Source organism: Cynara cardunculus, assembly GCF_001531365.2.
Source record: "Cynara cardunculus var. scolymus isolate 2C chromosome LG 15, CcrdV1, whole genome shotgun sequence".
In the NCBI taxonomy this organism is placed as follows: Eukaryota; Viridiplantae; Streptophyta; class Magnoliopsida; order Asterales; family Asteraceae; genus Cynara; species Cynara cardunculus.
Genome location: NC_037542.1, coordinates 11,696,854 through 11,718,160, shown reverse-complemented (window position 1 = coordinate 11,718,160; position 21,307 = coordinate 11,696,854). Strand labels below are relative to the sequence as shown.

The following is a 21,307-nucleotide window of genomic DNA, read 5'->3' as shown; positions in this document are numbered from 1 at the left end:
TGTTCATGATCAATTCATATGTTTAGGTTTATGTTTGTAAAAGAAAAGAAATTAATTTGGTCTCGTCCTTAGATCTTGCTAACTATAAAAGAAAAGAAGTCAATTTGAGATTCGTTCTCAGATCTTGCCATGAACAGCAACGATTGAAATGCAAGTGATTTATGGTCGTAGGAGAGAGAAGATGATGAATAATTAATGAATATCTTAAAATAAATCTTAGTTAAAATAAATTACATATTTGGTCCCTATGGTCTGAAAAAATGATAAAATAAAGAAAATAATGTTGAAAAGACCAAATTACCCTCATAGTTAACGGACAAATTGGATGGCTGTTAGTGTAAGGGACCAAATACAAATTACATAGGTGGAGTGTTCTTTTGTAACAAATGAAGATAAATGACCAATTCTATAACAAATGACAAACCTCAAGGATCAAATCCATAATTTACTCTATTATAAACTATATTAATATATAATATAGAGTAAATTACATTTTTTTTAATTTTATATAACACATGCATATATATATATATATATATATATATATATATAGAGAGAGAGAGAGAGAGAATAATTTATTATTTATGTAATATTTTTGGATTGGGGTGGACTAAATGCACCCCTATGCATTACTTAATGCACCCCTATCCATAAATTTCTTCCTCACACACATCAACATTAATACATGCTTTTTACATTTTCAATGCTTGAATGACCTGATTCTGACATCAAAGGGGGTGCCATTAGCACTCCCCTTTTGGATTTTGTGTTTTTTCCAATATGGCAATTGGGGCAACATTAATAAAATAGTTGGACATGTTACAACTCACGTGTCCAATTTAGTTCGACATTTATTCTTTTTACTTCTTAAACTATTTTTAATTATGCAACATATATTTGAGAATCGGATGTATTGAAACTCTTTATTTTTTTAGACTACCATTACTTTATTATTAATGATTTTTTAAACTTATAATTATTCGATTGTAGGCATAAAGTGTGATAGGTACAAACCGTATAAACTGCAACACATTTTCTAGTGTGGTTTGGTATGGTTTGAGGGTTGTGCGGTGCGGTTTGGGAAAATGCTCAAACCGCATATACGTAAACCGGACCATGAACACCCTAAATATGTTTGGTTGACAGACATTGGAATGGAATATGTTAAAGGAATTGAAATATGTTTCTTTGGTTCACATTATGTAATTTTGAATTGGAATGAAATATTGATAAATGACCAAAATACTCTTTTTGAAACTAAAATACAACTACTGTGGTTCAGATCTGTGGTGGTTGAGATTAATGGTAGTCGACAGTGGTTTAGACTGATGGTGGTCGGCAATGGAAATTTGTTTTTTTATAATAAAATAAAATAGAATGGAATTGAATTAAATTTTTTCTCAATTGTGATGGAATAACCAACTCAACCATCTTCTATCCTGCAACTATTTACCCATTTATTTACAAATGTATATCGTTTTAAATAACAGAAATAATATTTTATAATAGATAGTAATGAACAAACATATTTAACATTCTTCAACATCTTAAAATGAAAAATACGACTTTTTCAAGATCTTATACTTGTGTAGAGGGAGGTGTAAGGAACTAAAAAAAATAGAACATGACAACTGTTCTTTACGGTTAGATCAAAAGAATAAATTGAGATTCAAGTCTATATAATTATTGATTTTGTTTTGATCTAAAAAATAAATTGATTCGAGAAACTCGAGGGACAACAATTAAAAAATTGGTGGTTACATGTATGTAAATAGTTAGTAATCTTTTTGGGGGTAAACCTAAATTTCATACACAACTACATATTACATGCTACATGTTACATGTATGTGCATAAATATGAAAAAGAGTGATGTTAGCTAAATTTCAATTATGAGGCGAGTAAAGGGGCCTGTCATACCGAACATTTACACCATCTTCTAAATAGAAACAAAACTCAAAATTTTATGGTAAAGTGGATTACAATATGAGTTATGTTGTTAAAATATTTATACTCTTTATGAAATACTATTTCTTTCTCTTAAACATTTAATTTTAAGTATTTTTATTCCTCTGTTTACTACTTTCTCTAATTTGAAGAATGTTTTGGAAAATCTGTTGCAGTAAAAATCTTCAATTTAGAGAATATATTGGAGATGTTGTTATGTTATTGAGTTTAGGAAAAGAAGAAATTAAATTTAGGAAGAAAAAAGAAGTGAAATGAAATAAACCTTTTTATTTGTGACTTAAAAGAAGACGGTTTTTTATGTTTCTTTAAATCGAATCGAATGAAAAAAAATGATATTATTTTTACAAAAATTACTCTTTTATATCTGTTTTTCTCAATTTTCTTTATGAACTTATTTTTGTCATAACTTATAAGAAAATCAAAAAATCCTATCATCATTCCTTTTTCTTCATTTCTTTCCGCATTTGGAAGAAATTTTTAAGAGCGCTCGATCAATAAGTTATTATGTACTCTTTTAAGAGTAGCTGCTTCTAGACAAAACTTCAATTTTTATCGATCAATTAAAACTGTCTTCCAAGATCTATAATTGCCTCAAAAGACCAATTGAGATTCTCAATTGATACAAGTGAATCAACTAAATTTATAAATGAAACAATGATACTTTCCCATCTATTCAATTCGTTTCCACCAGGTGGGTGCTCCATACAAAAATGAAAAAAAAAATTGAATTATATTTTCTAAACCCTAAATCTCGTATTTGCTGCAATCTTTTCTCATCGATGCACCGATACTCATTTACGGCTCTCGACAACCTATTTAATGATTTTGATCTCTTAATTCTTAACAAATTTAGTGTTTTTTAGATGATTCTAATATTCGAGTCTAAATTTGTTTTGGATGCTTGTAATTTTGTTTGATTTAGTCTTCTTCATTGTCATTAATGATGTTTTACTAAGTTTTCTAAGAAACCGGAAAACATTTAACCCAAACCTTATATAATTTGGATGGTTATTGCCTTTGGATCTTTTTTCATTCACTTACAACGACTTATTCAACTTTAAATATTTGAAACTTTACATCTCTGGTACTAAAACAAATGTATAAAATTACATTACCTAAAATATGAATCAATGTAAAAACAGTGTAAAGTTTGCTCAAATAGGAAACCAGATACAGGATGGAATGGAAGCACCGAGTTTACAAGATAACAATATCTATTTCCTGCGAACTCCATTTTAGAAGTCTATGATCACCAACACAAGATTTCAAAACCAACTTCTATTCGAAATTCACCAGGATAAAAAGCTCAAATCATTCAACACTTATTACACAAACATTGCTGTTCAAGATCAAACCAAAAAAGCTGGAAAAAAGTACCTCAAATGGGATCATCATCATCATCTTGATTTGATACTCTCCACAAATCCACTGCTAAGAAGCTTCTCCACATATTTCCCCAATATATCCACTTCCAAATTCACCTTCTGCCCAATTTTCTTCAATGGAATCACAATTTCTTTTTGTGTATACTCAACCAACATGAAATTAAAACACCCCTCTTGATCGAACACCTTCACCACCGTCAAACTAGCCCCATCCACCGCAATAAACCCCTTTGGTACGATGAATTTCAAAACCTCCGGCGACGTTTTCACCTTAACCCACAACGAATCTCCCTCCGGCACCAACGAAACTATCTCCCCTGTACCATCCACATGCCCCTGAACAAAATGCCCGCCCATTCTTGTCGAGGGTTTCACAGCTCGCTCCAAATTAACCACTGAACCCTGTTCCAATTCCATCAGTGAGGTCAGTCTTAAGGTCTCCGGGGCCACTCCGACTGTGAATTCCAATCGTTTGGGGTCGAATTCTGTGACGGTTAAACAAGTGCCATTTACGGCTATGCTGTCGCCGAGATTGACGTCTTGTAGGACGGTTGGTGAATGGATTGTCATGTCGAACGATCGGCCGGATTCGTCGAAACCCAGTTGCCGGACTTGTCCCATTTCTTCGACGATTCCAGTGAAGAGGGATTTGATTTGGGTTTGTTGGTGGGTGTGAAGGGTAAGTGGTTTTTGTGTGTGGGATCTGAAGATGAGAGACAGGGGGAGTTTAGGCTTGAGATATGCTGCAGAGGTTGATCTGAGAGAGTTTTGGGGTGTGTTGAGGTGATTTTGAACTGGGAATTTGGGGATGGGAGTTGATCTTTTGATGAGGGTTTTTGAGATTGAGATACCAGAGACGAATGAAACCGCCATTGTTGAAGGAGCTTCTTGGTGTATGAATCTTGTTAAGGCCTAAAACAAGCATCGACTATTTAGCCATTTTCCGGTAGATTTGTTTATTCTCTCCAACCAGAAATAAAAAGATCATATCAGGAACATGCAGTGTAGTTGGCATAATTTTTTAATTAATTAAACTAAAAAAATCCATTTTACATTCGTAATAAATGATTAAAATGAGCATTAAGATTTGATTATGCTAATTTTTATTGTAAAATATGAGACTAATCAAAATAATATTGGTTTATAAATCAATTTGTAAAATAAAAAACAATTGTCGCTTTGTAAACTTGGCAATTGGCATGGTGCATGCCACCTCCTTTGTAAACGTGGCATGGTTCCTGCTATTCTTCAACTTCAACACAGCTTGAGGCTAAAATGAATCTTGTTACTTACCCAACCATGCAACATATCAAAGATGCTAAGCAATCTATCAATAATTTAACTGGAACTAATATATAGAATGACTAAGGTGTCGTTTATCAAACGCATATTCGGGTAAGTATTTACCAACTCAATTTACTTTCCGGATGAATATGACAAGTACTAAGAATCCTACCTGGTAAGAACGAAGGCAAGAATCAAAAGTCTTACCGGGTAAGTGAAAATGGCGACTCTTATCATAGTTAGAGCTTACCGGAATAAATTGTTGCATACGATGCGTTTTAGTGAATAAAATCTTACCCGACAAGTAAACGATAGTGTTGAATTTTACCGATAAGTGTTTACCGGGTAATTGTTTATGTAAACGGCCCCTAAGTATCATCGATAAAATATGTATACAAATTTCCTCAAACTAATTGAAGTAGAGTAATTGACAAAAGCATAAATGAGAAAATAACATCGTTCAAAGTAGTGATGGCCAAATCGGTTCGGTTTTTGGCAGTTTCGTGGGACCGGGACCGGTTATGGACCGGCCCGGCCCAGCCCGAAAATTAAAATAATTTTATGAATAAATGTATTTTTAAATAATTTTATAATGTATTTTTTAAGACAACGTAATTTTAATTATATTAAAATGCATTTTTAAAGTGTATTTGACTGACCCGATTACAAATTTTATAATATATTAAAAATATATCATTAATTTTTTAATATCAGGACCCGTACCGCGACCTCATAACCGGTTATGATTCGCCTTGACCGGCCTTCACCTTTTCAACCGGGACTGGGACCGGTTATGACCGACTTCATGTTCACACATTGATGCACAACTTACCAAACCTCCACACACAATTTACCTCCGGTGACGACTTCCTCCCCTTACCGTTCATCTTCCCAAATCCCAAATCATACCCAAAAAACCAATCTATATTTAGCCCATGTACTTTGTAACCCATGTTATGTAAATTTAGCCCAATGAGCCCAAACTCCAACATAATCAATAACACAATTATCAATTCATGCATTTGAAATTGAATAAAGAAAAATTGGGTTTCATAGACACAAGTTTTTTCCTCTTCATATTCTTATGTTACGTTGGAGAGGATAAAAATATGATGTCCTCAAATTTTCTTTTGTCTCCGATTTTTCTATCCACCAATCATGTAAAGAGACTTCACAATGAAAATCGTAAATTTAGTGGGAGTCGAAAGGGTTCACATCCAAGCCAGAGATCATGAACGTTTACGCATGTAAAAACAAGTCCAAGCTTAAAGGATTGATACGACCATTTCTTTTTGTTTTGTTGAAAACCAATTATGATAGATTTGATGACAAAAATGTTGATACAACAAGGATAAGTGTCCCATCAATCAAATAGCAAACATATCATCACACACATATATAAAACATCCTTCAACCTTAATAAAAACAGGTAAGTCGTAGCATCTTAATTGTGATGCACTGTTGACGGAACAATTATTGATGTTGGGAATGACCAAAAGAGGAATGCAACCATTTTTCTAAATCTAAATCATCATGTGACTTCAACATGCGATGTTCGGAGTATTTCACACAATTTTTTGGATATTTTTTTTATGTGTGACATGTTATTGTATCGATCCTATGACATGGATGATTAATGGACAATTACGTTTGAATTCTATGGTCATCCACACTCTACTGGGCTAAATCACTTATTTTTTCTTCAATATGTCATTTAAAGATACATGTTACAAGATAAAACAATTCATATTTTCTTCAAAAATACTAGTATAATAATAATAATAATTGTGTAGTAACATTAGAAGCTACTATATAAAATTTTAAAGGCCAACTATTTCACATATGTAGTTGTCACATAAAATAATTTAGAAAATGATAAAGAATGAAAATGGTAATTAATTTTCATTCCCGTCAGTTTAACTAGAAATAAAATTTTGGGCTTCTTGAAGAAATGAGCTCATTATATTACAGAAAACCAAATAAGTTTTTTAATTTTTATTCTCATTGATTACTATTTAATACCTCTAACTAAACACCAAAATCTTATATCACGTTATTTTAATTGTATAGCCGACAACAAAAATAAAATATCAAAAACAATTTTGCAAATTGGAAAAACAAACTTCACTCTCCCATATTAATTAAAGTTGTAAACGAACAGAACGTTCAACGAACCGTTCGGCAGGAAGTTTGTTTATTTAACAAATAAACGGATATGAACAATTTTTTTTGTTAGTTTACTTAGATGAACGAACATGAATAAGAGTCTCGTTCATTCATTTACGTTCGTTTATATATTAAATTTAATATATAATCTTTTATTTATTTACTTTGAATTCAAATAATATTTATTTATGTTCGTTTAGCCCGTTTGTTTATGTTCGTTCATTTAGCATGTTAACAAACGAACATAAACGAATACGAACACACCTGATTTCTAAACGAACGAACACGATCACAAAAAATTTCGTTCGTTTACCATCACCTAATACAAGTTATTAGTATTTTGGAACTCATTGTTATGTCTAATGATAAAAACAATATATCGAAAGTCTTTTCGTACTTATCTAGGGCCCCTTTTTACATTTTGGCCATAGCCTATAAAATGTCAAAAACGGGCTTGAAGGTAAACCAATACCTAGTTGATACAAAATTAGGCTAACCCACATCTATTGGGTTCAAATTGAATTAGGGTTATTTTAACCCAACCTAACCCGATTAATCGATGCACTTTTATACTATACTATGAAAATATGATTTTTAAGTACTTGATTAACATATATACATTAGACATTCGATCAATCCATAATTAACTATATTCAAAATTATATTACAATATCAACCGTAATTTTATTTTTTTATTTGAATGAACCTTCAACTTTCTTTTTTGAATTTGTTAGTCTTTTTTATATATTATCATTTCGGTTTTATTTCATTTAAAAATAAACATTTGGCTACATTGTAAAATGATATACCAAAGTTTCAACCCGACCAATCTAACCCGCATGGTTTGGATTGGGTTGAGATTTTTCAAACCACAAATATTGGATTGGATTGTTCAAATGCCTTCAATTTGGTCAACCCAACTCATGTACAACCCTAAAGAAAAGTAATGAAAACAAAATGAGACAAAAAATAATCAAAAACATTAAAAGCATGGTCGTAATGCTATTGAGATTATACTTAAATCTGTTTGATTTGTAGGAATGAAATAGTTTTAAAGGATTATGATTTGAAATCCATTCTAATTTTATGTTTAGTTTGTTGGATTGTCCATATTTGCTATCTTATAAACATAATATTTTGAAATCCTTAAGAATGTTTGGGATTTCACGAAATTCCATAAGATTATATCCTAGCAAATATGTTATTTGTCTTCTCATTAACAAATCTATAAACAATTAATCATTTATGATACAAAAACCTTAAAAATCGAGTTTCACGAGGAATGGCTGAGAACGTGAATTGGGTGGTTCCTCTCTCTATTGTTGTTGTCCATTTGAAACTTGTGGAAACAGAAAGAAAGAAACGTGGACTCATCTTCTCCATACACGTGTACCACTATTATCTTTTGCCCTACTTCGCTCCAACCACATTTTAAATGTTTGGTCCTCAATCTTCCCACCTTCAATGCCCCACTCCACTCCTCTCACCCAAATCCATCATCAACTCAAAATATCTTCAAGTTCTTTCTAAACCATTATTCTTTACTTTTTTATATGTATTTCTATATATATATAACATCTCTGTTAATACGAAAACCTTTTTTCTCATTCATACAGATACAGTTTTGTGAAGAAGAGTATGAGGTTTAAGTAGAGTAGAATATAGAGATGGGGCCTACAATGGCGGACTTTTATTTGCCGCGTAAAATATCGGAAAGCAGAGTCCTCTTTCTATTACGCCGTATATATAGCAGTTATACCTGTTCCAATTTCCAACACCCCTCTTTCCCCATTTATTCCCTCTCTCTCTCTCTCTCTCTCAACAAAAATTCTCACTTCCAAAAAACCCCTCTTCACCCAATCGCTTCTACATCCTTGAAATTGGAGATCAGATCTGGATTTGTTCCTTTCACTATGAAGAAACCAGGCTTCTTAGCAGCCTCCATGGCCGCCGCTTCCGCCATCACTGGCACCAATCTCAAAAATCAACCTTCTCTCCAGGTAAAGAATTAGGAAAAACCTCTCTTACTTCAACTTCCGAGTTCCGATTGTAATTGATTCGTTGATATTTTGGTATAGGATCATGGATCATCGAGCAAACTCAATGAAGATTCGTCGCCGGAGAAGACAAACTGTTGCTCGGAGAAATTTGCGCCTCGGTTTGACGGATTGAGGTTTATAGAAACGCTGGTAACTGCTCATCGATGACAGGAAGCGTTTGGGAGGATTTGGTTTTCTTGTGGGTTAAGTTTGCATAGCATATCGATGTAGTGGTGGTGTGATTGGCTCCACAAAATAGCATTTAGCTGCTATTCTCAGTTTGCAAAGTACCAAACACTTAGAAACCATTCGATATCTTTTACTCCACTTTTTTAATTTTCATATTTTAATTAAACATGTAATCTAATAAAAATATTTGATTACTCATATCCTCTAAAATAAATCATACTGTTTGCTTAAAATAAAAGATAAAAGAATATTTTCTTGATGTTGTTTTTAGCTTTTAGAGCGTTACAAGGTTAACATATTCTAAATTTATGCTTTAAAATAAAATAAAGTTACGATAATTAGCAATCATAAATATGTGGTGAATTTTATTTTGTTAACATTATTTTTTGTTTCATCAAAATTATATTAGTTTTTTTATATTTTTATAGAATTTGTTGATCAACTGATCATTAATTTTGACGATATTCTCATTTATAGTTGATAATATTGCTTTAAAATAATATGATCCAAATTAGCTCATTTGATTTGGAGAGATAGAAACAATATATCCATTAAAACATTATTTGATTTAGCTTAGTTGACATAAGAGAAGACCATGTCAACATGTGATTCAAACTTTTGTCTGCCGCTTTTTCATCGTCACTCTCTCGTTTAAAAGTGAATCATATCATTTAATTGAAGATGAAATAGGTGACATCAGTAAAATTAATTTACTGACAAAGTGATCGGACAAAACATTCCATCGCTAGATATTTTTTCTTTCATTCGTTGGTAAAGTGCATGAGTTTCAATTACCGACCAATCAAGTTTCGACGGTTTTCTTTAGGTAATTTGTCGGTAACGATCATTAATGACAATAATTTTCATGGATGATACTTTTCTTTCTAGTGGTGTATGCACCGAACACATTTTCACCTTTATGGTGTATGCACCGAACACATTTTCTCTTTTCTGGTGTACACTTCACATATTGATTGAATCTAACTATTTTTTTAATTAATCTGGATACCCAATTTGTTATGCGAGCCGACTAATTACAGGGCGACCATCTGTTTTGTAGATTGTTCGGAGTTACCGCATTTGAACCTCCGTGGCCACAAGAGGATTTTTATTTCTTCTTGGATTTGAGCCTGAGACCTCTTGATACTTTTGATCTTTGAAGTCAAGCTCAAACCAATCAGATACCACTCTTGTGGTTAAAACCTAACTATTTTTTTGTACTATGAGTCAGATTCTACTTATTAATTCAAGATACATGCTTAATGGGTTATATGAATACTTTTTTTTAAAGTATATAATATTTATATACGACAAATGCAACAAATAAACTCACACACCCTCCTCACATTTGGTGAGGTTTGAACCCTTGACATCCTAGGAAGCCAAGGGCTATGATACCGCTAGGTCGAAGGCCCTTTGGTTATATGAATACCTTCTTTATGGTAAAATGATAAAAAATGACATATTGAAAAAATAGTCAATTACAAATATCTCGTAATATAATTCAAATAAATTTCTAACAATATAATTAAAACAAATTTCGAATGATATAATATGTTAATTAATATAAACAATATAGCAAAAAATATTATATATTGTAAAATTTGAATTTGTTAAAACAAAATTTAGAAAAAGTATATATTAATTAATGATCATAAATAACCATTACATATAATATGAACAACAATAAAATTGATTAATATTACATATCTTAATTAATTAATATTTTGTTTAAAATAATATTAATAATTTAATAAAATATTTTATTAAAATTATTTAATATTCTAATTATCTATAAAATAAAATAAATATAACTTTCAAAAAATAAAAGAATTTTATAATTCCAATCTATGTCTTAAATGCATGTTTTAGCAAGCAAATAGTCTAAGATTCTTGAATACAACAGCTATCATGGCAGTAGTAGTGTGCCTATTGTAAAGCAGGCAGAACCACCCTACTACATACTATTGGTCCATGGTGGGGTTGGTGTTATGAATCATCTACTAATCCCATTGTAATTTTAAGAAATCAGTCTGGATAAATTTAGTGGTTATAATTATTGTGGACGTTTAGAACTGAATCTTGAATCGATGAGATATTTCACCATATCCTCCAGGATCTCAACTACTACATCGCAATCCTTATGGTACAATTGCACCGGATAAGCACCTACCCAGTAAAATATTGGTAAACGGACCCTTACATAGTTACACTTGATGCTAATTGGACTTAATGGGCTACTTTGATCTCTGGGTCGGGATTGTTTCAAGAAAACGAAAGTGATATAGGCTTGGGATGTTGGAGAAGATAACACCTAGAGATGGCCAAGTTAGGCCCCCTAGGGGATTGGGAGCAGCTATGATCCGACGATCTGGGACTGGTTACACATATAAACAAGAGTGACTCCAATATCTATAAATTTGATTACAATTTATGGTATGTTTTTTCTTTGGTCGAGTGTTGATTCTAGAAGTACAAGATTGGTTAATATGTGTTGATGGCATAGAGTTTTACTCCAAAATCAAGAGGCTTAGAGTTACTTGTAGACCCCTTCTTTTGTGACTCCCTCAGTCTCATATATTTGCTCCCATTTCTTCATGCAAAGGACCTCATTACCAACCAAAACCATGTTGTGATGCCCTTGCAAAAATTGCCTGTCCTCACTTGGAAGAGATCAATGATCTCTCAAACACTTGTGCAATTGCTATGTTCGGAAACATTAACCACCACGGCCATTACCCTACCGGACTCAAGTATGACCTATCACTTTCAAAAATAACATCACTACTTAAATGGGACTGCAACATACCTACATGCTAGCTCCTACTGTAAATTATTGTTCATCCCCATTGTATATATATATAGGGGCTGGTTCAAATAGAAACCAACCATATGGTACAAACTATGTGAACTGATCTTGATCGTTCATTTTATCATCAAACGATTATTATTAAATGAAATTAAATAAACAATAATTTAATTAATGTATTAATTGATATGTGTATGAACAATTGTTTAAAGGGTAAATTGGTCAAACGGTCATTATTAAATGAGTATTAAAAAATAATCAATTAATCATTAAATTAATTGGGCTGCTTATGAACAATTGTTCACAGGGTATTTTGGTAATAAATCCTCACGCATCGTGAACCCGATATTCTCTAGCCGATTTGTAACCTACGATCGATTATGAACATATTCACAACTCATGTTCACATGTCGCCCCTATGCTCGTGTGAACAGCATCTGTGTCTTGCAATGTAAACACTATGTTCATATGTTCATATATGTTCACATGTCGGCCCTATGTTCGTGTGAACAACATCTGTGTCTTACAATGTAAACACTATGTTCATATGGTGTGATGTTTTTCAATGTCATACCGTATGACATCGTCACGGGTTCGTGTGAACAACGATTGTGTCTTTCAATGAAAACAAGTTGTTCATATGGTGAACATATATGAACATAGACTGCAAGAGATGCATAGATATAAACATTTTCAAAATCAAGGATCGTTGTGCATGTGTGCAGATATGAACATAGACTGCAAGCGTTTATCGTCTTCATTATTCTGACATTCTTTTACAATAGGATTCTCCATGTATCTTGAACGAAATGAAAATCTTGTACACTTGGACAACCAATTTCAATATATGTATAAAATCAATTGAAATGAATACCATGAACATGAAATAATAAAGAAATCATAAAAATCTCATGAACAATTAGATGTATCTTTTAAGATTTGTAACTCCCAATTAATTATTGGGGGTTACAAAAAGGTTGAATTACCAAATTACCCTTATCATTAATTTATAATTTAGATTTGAACCTGAAGTGAAGAAAGAATGTGATTGGTCAAGATCGGTTTCCATAGTTTATACCATATGATTGGTTTCTATTTGAACCAACCTATATATATATATATATATATATATATATATGCATATTACTCGTTATTTTTTGAGCCTTTTGAATCATTAATTAAAAAAAAAACAATATAGTTTATGCTGACAAAATACTATCGTATACACCTCAACTTCAACCTGTCCAATGGAATGTAGGATGCATTTTGCCATGAGGCAAAGCTTTATGGCTTTCTTGGCACATTCTTGTTGAATCTTGACCTGGGCAATTATAGTGTTTCCGCATTTTAGTTCAATGCCCAATCCCTTTTCTCTTTTACCAGATTTGTTGATTCGTCGATTACTAATTACGATTGCAAATCTTGTAATCCCTTCTCCTTAGTTCTCTAATTTGAAGATTGAACTCTCATACGCGGTTAGTCTCATTCATCTTTATTTTCCCGATAGCTAATTTTATGATTGAAGCACCAAGCACGACCCGTTTAATCTCACTCTTTATTGTTTTTTGTTTCTCTCATTCTTGTTTGACGAGCAACCTCACCTACATGTTGGTTGACTTCATCCATCGTGATATTAATTGTTCAGAATATTATAGCCCTTTAATAACACGCAAAAAAGTTGAGAGTTGAAAAAGAATTCAGCCCTAGACTCGAGCTTTGTCGGTTCTTGAGCATAAGGTAAACAACAACAGCTAGTATACGTCTATATGCTAATCTTTCAATTTAACGACTTATTAGAGAAAATTAATTATGAAGAACTTATTGAAGATTTAGTTTCGAAAAATGCTAGAAAGATTAAATAATTGTATTTAAGTGAATTTTATGTTACTTTGTCATTTTAATTTGTAATACTTTAAACATAATATATAGAGCAAATTATATGAAAATGTAATGTACTTTGATCTAATTCCTATTTTGAGAAACATATTTTTAAAATATTGATTTTGGTACTTGAAAAATGAAATCTCAAATATTTAGGTATCTCTTTCACCTAGTGACTTGAAAATGTTGATTTACATTAGGTTTTCCTGATATAATTTTAATTTTTTATTTTTTAAATTAAGGAAAAAAAAAATCCACAGTCACTTTGTTTTTTTGAACAAATATAATTTTTTTTAAATTAAACAAAAGTAATTCCATATCATAATTTTATTATAACTAAACAAAAACATTTAAAAAATGGTAAAAAAAAACCCTAAAACTAATCCAACCAAGTCGTGGCCTCCTTTTCATCTTCTTTCCGTACATCATCTTCTTCTTCTTCACATATGTTCCAATCCACCACCACCATTTGCTTCTAACTGCTTCAGATTCGGAGGAAGAAAAGAGACCAATCCGTGGCCAAACTACTCATCATCGATATCCTCTATCTTCTACTGTATAGAATTCAAATTGCCTTATGTTCTTTTAAGGTCGAGAATTCTTCTTTGTCTTTCAATGACTAACGCCAACTGATCTAATGTTATCATAAGATGCCCATGACGAACTCTTCTAATCACCTTCTGTTGTCGATTCTCCAATCTAAGATAACATCGATCTTGAATAACCCATATCATAATCGTAAATTTAGGGTTTTCACCTTTGTTTATGGCATATGAATCGTTTTATTTTTATTTTTCATTATTATATTTGTTCTAAGATTTTCTGAGATGATTGTTTTAGGTGAAAGGTTTTGTTCATGTTCGTGTTTTAGGTTGAAGGATATGTTTTTCATGTTCTTTGATATATAAAAGTGGTACAATCTTTATAGCTTTATGGTTTTTTTCTTGTTAAACTTGAATTTGTAAAATATATTATCTATAAATTTATTAAATTATAAATTTTATAATAAAAAATATTTGTATGCATAAAAAAGTCCACATCATTAGTCATGTCCATCAATAATATTGAATTGCATGTCATGTCATTTGACACATCAATATTGGTAACTTGTTAATGGCAAAACCGGTGACTTGTTCCGATCTCAGTCCTCGGTCGGGCCAGACCCATTTTTGCCATCTCTGCTTATAACTACAAAAAGCATTTAGTAACTGGTTAGGTAGATGAAACCTTTTGAATACTAAAACAAATTTTTTGTACCATTAAATTTCACGAATGAAACTGTTTCACCGTTTCATATACCGAACTCACGTGACTCCTTGTCATCTACAATGAGTTAGGTATATTCTAATAAATTATGAAATATAAAACATATTATAATCAACTAAAAATAATGGAACACTTTGAATACTAAAATAAATATTTTGTATCATTAAATCAATGAACGAAACTGTTTCATCGTTTATAGAACGAACTCACGTGACTGTCATTAAAGAAAGACCGATTGTCATGTGGTATTGAACAATGAAACATATAAAGAATGAAATGAAACAATTTTTAAAATTTTAATGAAAATTTTTGAAAACTGAATATTTTTTTATTTAATGAACGTTTTTCATGCATAAACGTTCCGAAATATTGTGAAATTGTTTGCTGGTCATTATTGGACATGAAATTAGTTTCATTACTTAATATACATATATTTTTTCAATGAAACGGAACACATATTTCATATTCTACTGCTTTTAAAATTCATATTTTTATAAAATATAATGGTAAAAAATAGGGTTAAATGCATGAAATATCATCTTACTTTCATAAAATATCTTATTATAGCATTCTACTTTTGCTTTTTTTATTACAGCAATGTACTTTTAAATTATTTTTTATTAAGGCATTATACTTTAAAAAATCTACCCATAATAGCAATGAGTAACCTGTTACCTTTTAAACCGGTTAACCCTTTGACTTTTTTGCTTGTGTGGCTTTAATGAGGTGATGTGAATGACACGTCATTTTGATGACTTAACTAAAATTAAAACAAAAACCTATTTCAAATTATTATTAATGATTTTCATTTTTTATTGCTATGATCTAAAAAAAATATTTTTTTTTCTTTTTCTTATTAAGTTGCATGCAAATTAAATATTCTTAGAGTAAAATATTTATTAAATAAATATGAAACATTATTTTCGAGATATATTTTGTTTGTAAAAAAAGTAACTTTTCCTATTTTATGTTGTTCAAATAAATATATATTTTTTAAAGTTCTCTTTAAAATATTAACGAAATAAATTGTTATCTACAATTTTTTAATATTGTTATATTAATAAATAATTCAAAGAAATCAAATTAATTTAATATATTTATACGTCAAGTWAAAAGTTTTTGAACAAATATAATATAWTMTTTAAAAGATAATATTTTTTGGTAAAAATGAACAATTCTTATTTTCCTTTTTTTTCAAAAAACACATATTTTTAAAAAAAATATTAGCGAGATAAGTTGTATTCTGCTAGTTTTATTGATATTGGTATATTAATGAATAATTTAGAATTTTTTTAATTCATTTAATACATTTATTAAATAACATGTAAAATATCTAAATATTAAAATTAAAATTACAGTGTTTAATAAGAACTAGTAGATGTTATGATAAAATAATTTTGAAAGTACAATAATGTAGTGAGAAAGTTACATCACTATAGTACATGTGGACAGCCTACGTGGACAATGAGGTGGTATGGAAATCTAGTATAATGAGTAAATTTAAATCAAAAGGTTACCCAATGCTATAATGGGTAAATTTTTCAAAGTACAATGTTCTAATAAAAAATAGTTTGAAAGTACATTGCTGTAATAAGAAAAACTGAAAGTACAATGCTATCATAAAGAAATTTATGAAAGTAGATTGTTATTTTGTGCATTTTGCCCGTAAAAAATAATAAAATATATTAATGGTAAAACATTTATATTAAGAAGAAATGATTTACCTCCTTCTATATGAAATGTTTCCATTATTATGTTACCAAAATTAACAGTATTTATTATCTTCCAAAATTAATCAATATACGATAAAATGACTATTAGACTCTTACTGATTAAAATTAAAGAAAAAAACGGAATTTTTCTATTGGTCGAAAGTGGTTTGCAACGTAACCCGCCTATATATATATATATATGTATGTATGCAGGCAGTATATATCATTGTATTGTATAACTAAATTAATATATTGTATATAAAATAGTAATGATAGTTAAATATCATATATATAATTAAAACGATTTGATATTTTATGGATTTTAAAGGTGACATAATGTTCAAACATTCAACACCCTCAATTAAAAGAGTACCATTAACACTCCCCTTTTCCTCTTTTTAGGTGGGTCTTTACCACAAAGGTTGATGAGAAAGGAGTAAAGGTGAAACTTAAAATCAAAAATCAGACATTTAAATTAAAAAAAATGATATTTGATCTCAACTGTTTTTTCCTCTAAGGAATTTGAACATCGGAAATTTTTTTTAACAGATATAAAAAAATGATAATACATTTCACGGATCGATTAGAAAAATAATTTATCTCTCTTAAACATTTAATTTTCTCACATATCTTCTATTTCTTTATTTTGGGTTAAAATTTTGAAAATTTGTTGTGACAAAAAGCTTCGATTAATTTCATAAGAACCTGAAACTAATGTTCAAGAAAATCTCTAGCAACCTAAAGGAGAGTTGCACTAGCGACCTATGAGAAAAAACTTCAAGGCTTGGCCATTATTTTTTAGTTTGACTTGTACTCTTGATGTGAATATCGAAGTATTTGCTATCAATGTGGTGGTTTTGAAGAAATCTGAGTTGACGTTGTTCTTAAAGCATATTTAGAGAACCACAAGGGTGGTGACTGATTGGTTTGAGCTTGGCTCCAAAGATCAAAAGTATCAGGAAGTCACAGGTTCAAATCCAAGGAGGAATAAAAATCCCCTTGTCGCCACGGAGGTTCTGATGCGGTGACTTCAGGCTATCTGCAAAGCAGGTGATCGCCCAAGGATTAGTAGGCTCGAATAGCGGATTGGATATCCAGGTTAATAAAAAAAAGCATATTTAGAGAACATGATTAGATTATATCAAATACGACATGAATTTAAAGGGTTATTCGCAATATCATTTAGAAGAAAATCCACACCATCATCTCTTTTTTCGACTTGTGTTTCAAATATCATATATCAAAGTCTATTACAAATACATCTTGTTTTATATAATAAGATAAAATACATTATCTTTAATCCCATTGTTTTATAAACACCCAATCACTATCGTCAAACGATCTATTAAATGGACTTACATAAAATCCTTGAGGTCGTACTAACCAATAGCAATATTCAACACCCCAATGGGCTTGAATGCACATATTTCTGATGTGGCGGTCAAATAAGGCTAAGGATTGAAATTTTGATCCCCACTAGAAATAGCTATAGAAAACGGTGCGGCCATCTAACCTCTCGCAAAACGACCAATTGTAATTTCCTTCAAATGGGATGGTATGATTTCCAAGATCATCATCTCCTGATTTAACAAGAGTAACTATATCATCAGATATATCACTCACAACGTAGACAATCCATTGTCTAGTACCTAAGCAAGCAGGAGTTACCCAAACAACTAAAGAAGATAGAATGACCACGAAAGTGAAGAGGCAACGCATTGCATAAAAAATTGTTTGAGAGAAACTTTAATTTCACAACTTAAATAGATTTTTTTTATCTTTTTTAAGAGGTGTAATATATATATATATATATATATATATATATATATAAAGAGATAGAGAGAGAGTAAATAAAAAAAACTTTAAAGATGTTACACACCTTACAAACTAATCTTGACCCTTGATATTATGTATTTTGAAATTTTTAGGTGGTTATCAAATTAGTTGCAGATAAGGTTGAGAGAAAATTATTGTCGCTAAGATCATTCATGACATAAAGTGTAATTAATTGCACACATAGACAAGGTAACATAAGTGAACAATATTTACAAAAGGTATTTTGGGAAAAGATTTTAGTTGTCTATTAATCGTCCATTAATGACAATGAGATGTTTTGTAACTGCCCATTAATAACAATGTAACTATCCGAGATTTAGTCTCGTCATGGAATCAAAACCAACAGCAAGATCCGTGACACCAGATTAATGACAAAAGTAAATATGTAATTTTCTTTTTTATGTAACTCCCATATCATTAACTGAGAGTTACAAAATCAAAATATCTCATAATATTTGTTAATTTATTATTGATCTTGTTTTTTTTAATAATATTGATTTTTCTATCTATAATGTTTTTGAATTTGTGATTGGTAGAAGATACCCGGTAATAAAGTTTTCGGTATCGTTCAAGCTATTATGGATAAATCCATTGTTAATACTGCAGAAACTATTGTTCACAAGTGTTCATATGTACATTAGATGCATATCTCAACATTGGCTTGCTCCTGAATGTGTCCATAATGAAGGAACTATTGTTCACAAGTTGTTCATATTGTGTTCATTTGTACACTAGTTGCATATCTCAATATTGGTTCGTTATCGAATGTGTTCATAATGAATGAATTATTGTTCACAAGTGATCATATTGTGTTTATATGTACAGTAGCTGCATATCTCAATATTGGCTCGCTCTTGAATGTTTATATTGTGTTTATACCTGTTTTTATTATTTATTTTCTTTCGTCTAGCAGCTATTTTTATTATGTTCATAAATGTTATGCAGTCCAAGTTCATATATATTGTCAGTTTTTGTTCGTATTTGACACAATTGTTTATATATATATATATATATGTGTGTGTGTGTGTGTGTGTGTGTATGTATGTATGTGTTCATATGGTTCTTACATTAACAAAAATCATTAGATTTTTTGATTTTGTAATTCCTAATTAATGATATGGGAGTTACATTAAAAAAAATTACATAAATACATTTTCCACTTAGTTCACATATGTTAAAATTGTAAATTTAAAAAATTAAAATTTTAATATGATAAATCACAACCGTTTATTGTAAAAATCAATGGTTAAGATTGGTTAATAAAGTTAATACAATAAACTTGGTTAACATTTGAACCTACCCCTATAAATTTATCTACTTATTTTGATATTTTTAAAATTGTATAATTTAAAAATTATTTATATGAGTAAATATTTATTTGATAATGAAAAGATATTTACAATACATTCATTTTATTTTTTATCAAGGATATAATCCCTCTTAATTAACCATTAATCTATACTATATTATAAAGTATTTGATAAAAACTCTTAAAAACATTTTTAATGTGTAAAGTACTGTTTATTGATGCATATTACTTAAAATTCAAGATTACAAGTAAATTGTACGTAAGTGATATGTGTTGAGAATTTAACACATAACGCGCTCTTTTTACGTCTTTTTAATTACAATAATTTCTTTTCATTCCTACTTTGAGTCCTTTTTCATTTATTTCTTTTTACTTTTGTTATTATGAAGCTAAATATTGTGGTTGACTTGATGACATGCAAAATTGAAGCTAATTAAGAGTTTTTGTGAAAACAGCAAATGCTACAGCATTGGTGCAGCGTTGACCTGGGTCTTACACGACTTTTTGGAGGGCTTAATGAACAAGACGCTGACTTTTTGAAGGTGGAGTATAGCTGTAAAATGACTGGATTTTTAGTAGAAAATCAGTTGTACTCTTTAGTTAAGCTTATGTACTCTTTAGTTAGRCTATTGTACTTTTTAGTTGAACTTTGGTTAAGGGTTGTACTTTTTAGTTAAACTTTTGTTGTAATGTAACTAGTGTTGGTAAACTTAGCCTYCAAGCTTAGTTCTTTTGTCTTTTAGTGCCCATTTTAGGTATAAATAGGAGGCTAATGTTACCATATTTCACACACTTTTAATCCATCATCCATTGGATTCTCTATAATCCTCCTTCTCTTTTCTCCCAACTTTTCTTTCTTTTGCTTTAAACCCTCTCCTAGGGTGTTCTTCAAGTTCTTTAAGATTTCAAGTTCATCTTCATCTTCTTCTTTATTTACTTTATTGTTTTTTATTTTCCCGTTATTTACTTTCCGTTATTTACATTCCGTTATTTATTTTCTCGTCATTTACATTCCGTCATTTATTTTTCGCTATTTACATTCTCGTCATTTATATTCCCGTCTTTTATTTTATCGTCATTTACATTTCCGTCATTTATTTTATCGTTATTTACTTTACGCAATTTACGTTTATGTCTTTATTTTCGTCATTTATTTTTTACTTTCCGTTAGGAGTAGCTAAGCTTTTATAGCTTGGGTGTGAGACGGAAATGTGAGATTTTTAAACCAAACGAAAGTAGCTAAGTGTTTCGTAAACGACGTTCCATTGTTTCATTCGAGTTTTTATAAAACCAAGCACACTTCTTGACGGGTTGATCACTTGAAAATGTTAAAGTGAGATGGACTTAGAGATAAGCCATCAATAAGCACGTCAACTTGGATGACATAAGAGGTAGACTTGAGAAAGTTGCCGACAAGGAGACTTGTCATTTATGTTTTCAAAACGTAACTCCCGACGGGTTGGTC

The 21,307-nt window shown here is 30.5% G+C and overlaps 2 protein-coding genes across 2 annotated transcripts; one reads left to right on the top strand and one right to left on the bottom strand.

Moving 5' to 3' along the window:
* Positions 1 to 3,054: 3,054 nt before the first annotated feature.
* Positions 3,055 to 4,256, bottom strand: LOC112528002 (riboflavin synthase-like). Its single transcript, XM_025138882.1, has one exon. It carries the CDS (start codon positions 4,222 to 4,224, stop codon positions 3,364 to 3,366), a length of 861 nt encoding a protein of 286 aa, XP_024994650.1. The 5' UTR covers positions 4,225 to 4,256; the 3' UTR covers positions 3,055 to 3,363.
* Positions 4,257 to 8,435: 4,179 nt separating this feature from the next.
* LOC112528248 lies at positions 8,436 to 9,226 on the top strand. The gene is made up of 2 exons (XM_025139229.1): positions 8,436 to 8,801; positions 8,880 to 9,226. The coding sequence occupies exons 1-2, from the start codon at positions 8,469 to 8,471 to the stop codon at positions 9,006 to 9,008; spliced, it is 462 nt and encodes a 153-aa protein (XP_024994997.1). The 5' UTR covers positions 8,436 to 8,468; the 3' UTR covers positions 9,009 to 9,226.
* The last annotated feature ends 12,081 nt before the right edge of the window (positions 9,227 to 21,307 follow it).

Excerpts from the sequence above, each read along its gene's own strand:
- LOC112528002 (XM_025138882.1), bottom strand. The coding sequence starts at position 4,224 with ATGGCGGTTTCATTCGTCTCTGGTATCTCAATCTCAAAAACCCTCATC.
- LOC112528248 (XM_025139229.1), top strand. The coding sequence starts at position 8,469 with ATGGGGCCTACAATGGCGGACTTTTATTTGCCGCGTAAAATATCGGAA. Across the intron at positions 8,802-8,879 it reads AAAATCAACCTTCTCTCCAG|GATCATGGATCATCGAGCAA; the intron begins GTAAAGAATTAG and ends ATTTTGGTATAG.